This window comes from Coregonus lavaretus (assembly GCF_964263955.1).
Source record: "Coregonus lavaretus genome assembly, chromosome: 5".
Taxonomy (NCBI): Eukaryota; Metazoa; Chordata; class Actinopteri; order Salmoniformes; family Salmonidae; genus Coregonus; species Coregonus lavaretus.
In genome coordinates this window covers 25,479,747-25,488,934 of record NC_139992.1, presented here as the reverse complement: position 1 = coordinate 25,488,934, position 9,188 = coordinate 25,479,747, and the positions used below count along the sequence as shown (strand labels likewise).

General features: G+C 41.0%; 1 protein-coding gene across 1 annotated transcript; it reads right to left on the bottom strand.

The window, feature by feature from the left end:
- Positions 1 to 7,687: 7,687 nt before the first annotated feature.
- On the bottom strand, positions 7,688 to 8,062 carry LOC311129169 (uncharacterized protein; the record flags this gene model as incomplete). The annotated part of the gene is made up of 1 exon (XM_084161482.1): positions 7,688 to 8,062. The coding sequence occupies one exon, from the start codon at positions 8,060 to 8,062 to the stop codon at positions 7,688 to 7,690; it is 375 nt and encodes a 124-aa protein (XP_084017608.1).
- Positions 8,063 to 9,188: the final 1,126 nt, after the last annotated feature.

Here is a 9,188-nt window from a genome sequence, read left to right as displayed (position 1 = left end):
ATCTACACAGGAAGCCTGTTCGACTCTAGTGCGATTGTGGTGGACAGACAGTGAATGGATTCTGGGGGAGATATGGGCAATGAGAGGTGTGTATAATAGGGGGCATTGGTGTGTAGGCAGTTATCAGCATGCCCCAAATTTTGAATTTAATTAATTAGCAATTCATGCAGTGAATAAATGAGTTTTTTTGTTTTTTACCAGTGAAAATGGTTGGTTTCTTTTTTTTCTCTGTAGAATTATAAATCAAATCAAATCAAGCTTTATTTATACAGCACATTTCAGACAGGGAATGCAATGCAATGTGCTTCACAGGAAAAAACTATGAAAATAAAAATGTAAATATTTACTACACAACAAACATAAGAGGATAAAAAACAAAAGAATAACAATGAAAACGGAATAACTAAAAAGCACCCTAAGGAAAAGCAAAGCTAAAAAGGTGTGTTTTAAGATCTCTTTTAAATATGTCCACAGTTTCGGCCCCCCTCAGGTTCTCTGGCAGGCTATTCCAGTGGCTGGGGGCATAGTAACTAAAGGCTGCCTCTCCATGCCTCTTGGTACTAGGCTTTGGGATAGTTAAAAGGCCAGTGTCAGAGGACCTGAGGGACCTACTGGGTACATAACTTAAAAGCATGTCTGACATGTATTTCGGTGTGCAATCGTGGATTTATTTAAAAACCAATAGAAGAATCTTAAAATTAATTCTAAAACTCACAGGCAGCAAGTGCAGAGACCTTAAAACCAGTGTAGTGTGTGCTCTCTGTCTGGTCTTGTTCAGTACCCATACTGCAGCATTTTGTATGTTTTGTAGTTGACCAATGGCTTTCTTGGGTAGACCAGACAGGAGCGCATTACAGTAGTTAAGCCTTCTTGTAATAAAAGCATGGATGAGTCTCTCTGTATCAGCCTGAGAGAGAAACGGCCACACCTTGGCAATGTTCCTCAGGTGGTAAAAATCTATTTTGGTCACATTCCTAATGTGTGATTCTAAATTGAGTTCAGAATCTAAAATGACACCTAGGTTGTTTACCTGCTGTTTTATCTTTCTTGCCCGTGAATTAAAATGTGCGGCCAGATTCTCTCTCTGTGTTTTGACTCCAACAATAAGTACCTCGGTCTTGTATTGATTTAGCTGGAAGAAGTTGTGAGCCATGCAAGTATTTAAATAAATAATACAGTCTAATAATTTATCAGTGGAGCTAAAATCCTCTGGTGACACAAATGTAAATTTGTGTATTGTCTGCTGTGCTTTCTGATAACGCTGCCAAGGAGTAACATATATAAACTGAACAGTAGCGGATCCAAAATCAAACCTTGTGGAACGCCACATGTGATATGTATTTTCTCTGAGTTATGTTCACCAAGGGTGACAAAAAAAACTCTTGACTGGTTAAATAGGTCCTAAACCGATTTAGAACTGGACTGGAGAGGCCTGTTCTGTTCAGAAGGACATCATGGTCAACAGGGTTGAATGCAGCACTTAAATCCAGAGAACTGTTTGGCATCTGTTTTGGCTCTAAGATCATTTATCACTTTAACTAAGGCTGTCATTTAGCTGTTTGAAAACCAATTTGGAAAGTTGGAGATTGGCCGAAAATTGCTAAGAGCTGAAGAATCTAGAATACTTTTCTTCAGAAGTGGTTTCACCATAGCAGTTTATAGTGCAGTGGGGAAAGTGCCTGTGAACAGGGTGTGATTAACAATAGCTTGCACTTCTTCAGATATGCAATTAAAAACTGTTTTGAAGGATGTGGTGGGGGTAGGATCAAGAAGGAAGGTAGAAGGCTTAATTTGTGATATCACTTTCTTGAGCATGTCTGTGTCAACCAGGGAAAATAATCCATAGTGCCTTTGCGTGGTAGGCTAGGGCACATATCATCAAACTTCTCATCAGGTTTTGCTTGACTGATACCCAGCCTAATGTTTATTATCTTAACTGCCTTTCTGCAATGTCTCTTGAATTGATTAGTTTCATCACTCATCCAAGGGGCTCTCTGTTTGGATGTGGCCTTTTTCAGCCGTACTGGAGCAATGGCATCAATGGTTGCCCTTAATTTGCTATTAAAGTTATCAACTAAATCATCACAAGAGGAAGGCAGAATAGGTGAATGAGTATTGTTCATACGATCAATCAAATCTGTAGCAACTTCAGAGGTAAGATAGTGTTTCTTAATAATGTATTATCCTGTGCTATGGGCAACAAGGTACTAAAAACTACACAGTGGTGATCTGATAAAGAAACATCAACAATGGAGGATATGTCAATAGGAAGCCCCTTGGTAATAACCAAGTCCAGAGTATGGCCGCGGTTATGGGTGGGCCCAGTAACATGTTGGATAAACTCCATAGAGCTCAAAAGATTCATAAATTCAATGACATTGGAGTCGGCCTCTTTGTCAACAAGAATATTAAAATCGCCCAACACAATGATTTTATCATAGTTCTCAAGGATAATAGACAATAGTTCTGAGAAATCAGTAAAGGAAGTGGGGCCATGCTTTGGTGGCCTATACAGGGTTATGGCCACCACTGATGGCTGACATTTAAACAGTATAGCATGATTCTCAAAAGACCCAAAGTTGCCAAACAAAATGTTCTTACAGCTGTGAGCATTAGTAAAAATAGAGCGACACTACAGTCTGTGTTCAGTGAGAAACATGCAATCAACTTTGCGCAAAGTAATGAGGTCATTCACAAGAAAGGTTTTACTAGTGATTGCTCTAACATTTAAAAGTGCCATATTAATAATAATAATATGCCATTTAGCAGACGCTTTTATCCAAAGCGACTTACAGTCATGTGCGCATACATTTTTACGTATGGGTGGTCCCGGGGATTGAACCCACTACCCTGGCGTTACAAGCGCCACTCTGCCCCTGGGGCATCTGCCTCGAGGTAACCAATGGAATAACAACCAAATTATTAATGTTACAACCATGTTTCATGACAGTCTCCAATCTATCAGAATCGTAGGAGATGACAGTTTGTATAAACTCACTAGAAGGCGGAGTTAAAGGAACATAAATTAGGTTACTCACAATAACCATAGTGTCATTTCTACAGGAGTTGATATGCTTTCCAATTCCTCTGTTGTTTATTCTGACAGGGAGAACTGGAGCACTACCAGACCCTGTCTGTCAGTCAGTCAATCTCTAAAACAGTTTGCAATGTTGCTGGAAATAATACTGGAACCCCTGCGGTTGTGTTTGCCTGCACACACACACACACACACACACACACACACACACACACACACACACACACACACACACACACACACAGGGGTCAAAGGCAGTCAGCTGTGACAACCCTAATCCATGACACTGTAGTCTGGGCTTTACTCTGCTGTACAAAAGATAAGGACCCCCAGAAGCGTTGTACCATTTCTGTCCCTAGCCACTTCGTCTTATTAAACTAAATTCTTACGGTCTTTGCAGATGTGAAAGGATAGCCTACGCTTTTACCTGTCCAATTCTCTCAGATCTGTGAATTTTAAAGGGGTAGTTGTGGCTAAATATCTAAATTGAGAATTGCCAGACTCTCCTTACTCAATTTGTTTGTGTGTGTTCCCAGCTTTTTAATGCACTCACATTTGAAGGGCTGCTAATCATTGATATGCTGGTGCTGGCAGGATTTCTGCAAAAGTCTATAGTATTATAGACCAACAGAGGGCAGCCTTGTACCACAGAACTCTTTCACACCCATTGACATTGATTCTGTCTATGTGTGTGTGTGTGTGTGTTTCTATAACAAAAATGTTTTGGGTGGGTGCTTTTGTCCTATTTCACACATGTACAAATGTGTGAATTGGAAATGTGTTTTTTGCATATGCCAACTCCCCATGAGACACCTTCGGAGAGTGGGGTCACGACCAGGGATCAGCCATTATTGACATTGACCCTGGAGCAATTACGCCCTTAACCACTCGGCTACCTGTTTATGTGTGTGTGGTTTTGCGTCTTTTACCAGTCATACAGAGCTTTTTCTCCACTATCCGTCCCCCCACCTCGAGGCGTTTGGGACTCAGACAATACCCCATCCCCCCTATGGCCGAGAGAGAGATTTTTTGCCACTGGTCTACACACAATACCCCATAATGTCAAAGTGGAATAATGTTTTTAGAATTTTTTAAACACATTTATTAGAAATGAAACCTGAAATGTCTTAAGTCAATAAGTATTCAACCCCTTTGTTATGGCAAGACTTGAAAATGGTTGTCTAGCAATGATCAACAACTAATTTGGCAGAGCTTGAAGAATTTTGAAAAGAATAATGGGCAAATATTGTACAATCCAGGTGTGCAAAGCTCTTAGAGACTTACCCAGAAAGACTCACAGCTGTAATCGCCGCCAAAGGTGATTCTAAAATGTATTGACTCAGTGGTGTGAATACTTATGTAAATGAGACATTTCTATATTTAATTCTCAATAAATTTGCTAAAATGTATAAAAACATGTTTTCCCTTGATCATTATAGTGTATTGTGTGTAGATGGGTAAGAAAAAAAAAAAATTTGAATTCAGGCTGTAACACAACAAAATGTGGAACAAGTCAAGGGGTATGAATACTTTCTGAAGGCACTGTACATATATTTCAGGATTTTGTGTATCCCTGGACATATTCAGAATTCATGTAAACAACAGTTTTAAAAACATAGCTTATCCAAAAGAAAGTGGATTCTTGGCACAACTTACCCCAGGTATAGGGTAAATTGAACATAGGGTCAGGGTAAGCCTATTCTAACACGTTGTACAAAAAAAGAACATAGGCTCAGGCCCTGGTGTAACCTCATATCCCAGCGATAATGCCTTGCATTATGCCTGGGAAGAAAGCACTTAAATGTACCCCCTTTTTCAATTTCCGAAACATGACCCGCCAAACCGCGCTTCTTAACACCCGCCCGCTTAACCCGGAAGTCAGCCGCACCAATGTGTCGGAGGAAACACTGTTCAACTGACAAAAGCCTACAGGCACCCGGCCCGCCACAAGGAGTCGCTAGAACGCGATAAGCCAAGTAAAGCCCCCCTGGCCAAACCCTCCCCTAACCCGGACAACGCTGGGCCAATTGTGCACTGCCCTATGGGACTCCCGATCACGGTCGGTTGTGATACAGCCCGGGATCGAACCCGGGTCTGTAGTGACGCCTCTAGCACTGCGATGCAGTGCCTTAGACCGCTGCGCCACTCGGGAGGCCCAGGAAGGCGTTTTTCATTATTTGAATTTGACTAAGCACACGAATGCAAGGTGTCTTCAAAGTACTGTGCATAAAACTGACAAAGTGTAATCATTATGGGGTATATTGATTAGCCATTGCCTCAACTTGCCCCTGGCAAAATGGCACAATTTACCCCAAAGCCACCATTTTGATTATATTCAGAGGAGACTGCGTGAATCAAGCCTTCATGGTCGAATTGCTGCAAAGAAACCACTACTAAAGGACACCAATAAGAAGAAGAGACTTGCTTGGGCCAAGAAACACGAGCAATGGACATTAGACCGGTGGAAATCTGTTCTTTGGTCTGATGAGTCTAAATGTGCGATTTTTGGTTCCAACTGTCGTGTCTTTGTGAGATGCAGATTAGATGAACGGATGATCTCTGCATGTGTGGTTCCCACCTTGAAGCATGGAGGAGGAGGTGTGATAGTGTGGGGGTGCTTTGCTGGTGATTTATCTGTGATTTATTTAGAATTGAAGGCACACTTAACCAGCATGGCTACCACAGCATTCTGCAGCGATATGTCATCCCATCTGGTTTGCGCTTAGTGGGACTATAATTCGTTTTTCAAAAGGACAATGACCCAAAACACACCTCCAGGCTGTATAAGGGCTATAACACTTGTTTGGTTACTACATGATTCCATATGTGTTATTTCATCGTTTTGATATCTTCACTATTATTCAACAATGTAGAAAATAGTACAAATAAAGAAAAACCCTTGAATGAGTAGGTGTGTCCAAACTTTTGACTGGTGCTGTATATTTTTTTATAGATTATTTATTTGTAATTAATTACCTTGAACAAAGTATTAGCCTAGTCTTTTTCAATCGTTTATTTTTAATTTTTTTTATGAATTAGGCCCACAACATGCTTCTTCTGTATTCACAAAACTGACATGAATTTCCATGTAGAAAATCTTGTTTGTTTATAAATATTTAATGGTTTTCATGCAGTATTTTCTGTGCTGCTTTAGGTTGCATTATTTATCAATGGGCTATCCAAATTCAAATAATACACGTAGGATTAGCCTATTTTAATTAGACCTACAGCCTACAATTATTGTTCTTATTATTTCTCGATTGAATAAGCTCTCTTTGTCCAGCCAATATGATGCTTTTTTCTATTGTCCATAATACCCATGTCACCTCTCCCTAAATGTATGCGTGCGTGTGTGTGCCCGCGCGTGTCCCGGGGGATTTGGCAGACGGATGGGCTGTAATGTGATTGTCTCTGCTCGTCTGCAGGAACACCTGCCCCGTCCGTGGGGAGAGCGTTTGTCCGCCCGCTGCAGAGCGAAGCCCCAGCTCAGACACTGGCCCAGACCTCGCCTCTTCAATCTGGGGAAATGATGGAATAGCCTGGCGTCACAGACATCTCTAGCTTAGAAATGTTTTAGTCGAATTTCCACCTGAACGTCTGCCAGAATGTCCATACAACAACAAACATTTCATTTAAAAAAAAAGTGTTTATTTGATTTAGCAAAGCTGTTTCAGTGTGTTATATCTATGCCCCCCTGAAATGTTAAGCAATCTTTGGAAAGCAGGTATTGTCTACAGAAACGATGGAGTTTTTGTCACAGAAAAAAAATGTATTGTCTTAAAAAGCTCAACATGAAACCAACAAACTTCTGGACAATCGCAAATTCGAATAATGAAATTGTAGGCTTAAAGCTGAAACTGTGTCTCACCCTCCTAAATGAAATACTACAATTTCCATTGCAACCTCTGGATTTAACAGGGATTTCAAATACATTTTAGGACATTTTTACTAGATAAAATCCGATAAAAAGTGCATCAAAGAGCAACAGTATTCGTTCTGTTGTCAGAGTATAAATAATTGTTTTATACATATATTACATATAAATATGCATGTGCAAACACCAGACATAAGAAATGACTAAACATGAATTGATCAATAAATAAACTTACTAAGCCTAATCTAAAAACAAATGACGAATACAATATACACCATATAATTTCTGTAAATAAGTGGCACTTATATTCTACTTTGATCTTGATCACTGATTTCAGCGAATCTCTACAGCTATATGTCCTTTAAATCAGCCCTGTCCGGAGAGAAGTTTCGCCATGGCAAATATTGGCTAACAGGACAGCTTTTCAATACTAGGCTACTAGACCTATAAGAAGTAGGACGGCCCGACATTATTGCGTTTTCTGACACCGCAAATTTGGATTGGATTGGGTAAGTCTGTGGGTAAGTCCAGTGGGGCAGCAGTTTCTCTCCGTCACAACACTGAGAAAGACAGTAGGTCCTGTTTTATTGTGTGACTCTGGCCTACAGTGGCAGCAAACAGGGCACTTGGGGACACACCACAGGCACAGCAGAGCTCCCAGGCCATATATGTGGCAACAATGTCTATCAAGCATTCTTATGCAGTTCACCCTACCCAGTCTCCATCTTTAGTCTTCTTCTCTCCTTCACTGACGCTGTCCATCCTTGACTCGTACCCTAAGCATCCAGCACATGGTTGAGGTAGGTGATGTAGCAGATTGCGAGTCGGAGGATCTCAATCTTGGACAGCTTCTTGTCTGGCGGAAGTGTCGGGAGAAGTTTCCTCAGCTCGGCGAACCCAACGTTGAAAGCCTCGACGCGGATGCGCTCTCTTGTTGCGTGCGCGGACCGGTACTTGGCTGTAGCGCGCCTCCGCCTCCTCTTCTCCTCTCTGCTGAGGGAAGGAATGGACAGAGAGCGCGCTTTGCCTTCGCCCTCTGCGGGCTCTGCGGGCAGGGGGGCGCACTCCATCTTGATGCTGTTCAGCAGGGTCTCTGTGTCGGGCTGCCCCCAGGGAAGGTCGACGTCTGGCTGGTCAGGACTCAGCATCATCTTCAGGCCGTCTGTTTTGTGGTCTGTTTTCAGATCAAAGGTTCAACCCCTGTGGGAGAAATAGGGTTTAGTCTTATAACAGAGTATATGCGAGAGAATATGTTTAGTTTCTGTGGACAATTCGATTAAAAAAAATGGATAGAATATTTTAGCAAGATGGGCATGTTCGCAAACCTGTTGTGCGCTGTCCTTGGTGCTGATTCTAACAAATCACTTTTGTCTAGGCCTATTGTCTGATTTAAGTGCTTCTTTCCCGGTTGATACAATGTGGCGTGTCTTATCTGGATTATTAAAAAGCCCTATGTAGGATCTATCGAAAATAGCTTATTACTATTCATAAAGTTTTGCAAATCTGGCTAGTCTTGCCCATTTTAAACTGTCTCATCTGCCCATTTTATCGAAGCAAATTTCCACAGGCTGCATTTCATTAAATCCGATAGCTGCAAACAGAGACCACCTAACACAGCAGACATTAAATCATTATCTGACTTAATTGAAATTAATTATTGGGAGAGCTCTGGATTCACCTGAGCAGCTGATCATCTGTCTTGCAGACGATTCACGCGCTGTATGGTTGAATGATGCGCGTTTGAAATATGCCGAGACACAAACGGGATATCCTTTATATGGTGGGTCATATAAAGGCACCAACATTCAACATGGAACTTTTAGAGTTTAAATGGGATAACAAAAATGATCATACAACACTGTATTTTTTTCTGTAATAAAATAAACAGATATAGCCTATAAAAGGTAGCCCAACTGTAAAAAGGAAACAGATATGCTATAAAACCAGCCAGCATAAAGCAGTTATTAGTTTCAATTTGAGGAATGTTGAAACTCACCAGTTTAAATTTGTTCAACTTTGTCCAAGGGTGCACCCCTGAGGAGTTATTTCCACTGTAAAAACTGTCTCTCGTTGGTGTCACTCACGGTCACACATCTCCAACCCTCTCATCAACATTTCAGTTTCGCGCAAAACTAATTTTATTATAAGTGATGCGAACAAAAGTCTTCAAATTAGATGTTTGTCTATTCAAAACTATTTTATGTGTCCATTAACTATAAGCGGACGGCAGGTGTTTCTGTTGTCGTTCTTTCGTTCTCTTCATTTGAGCATCACTTG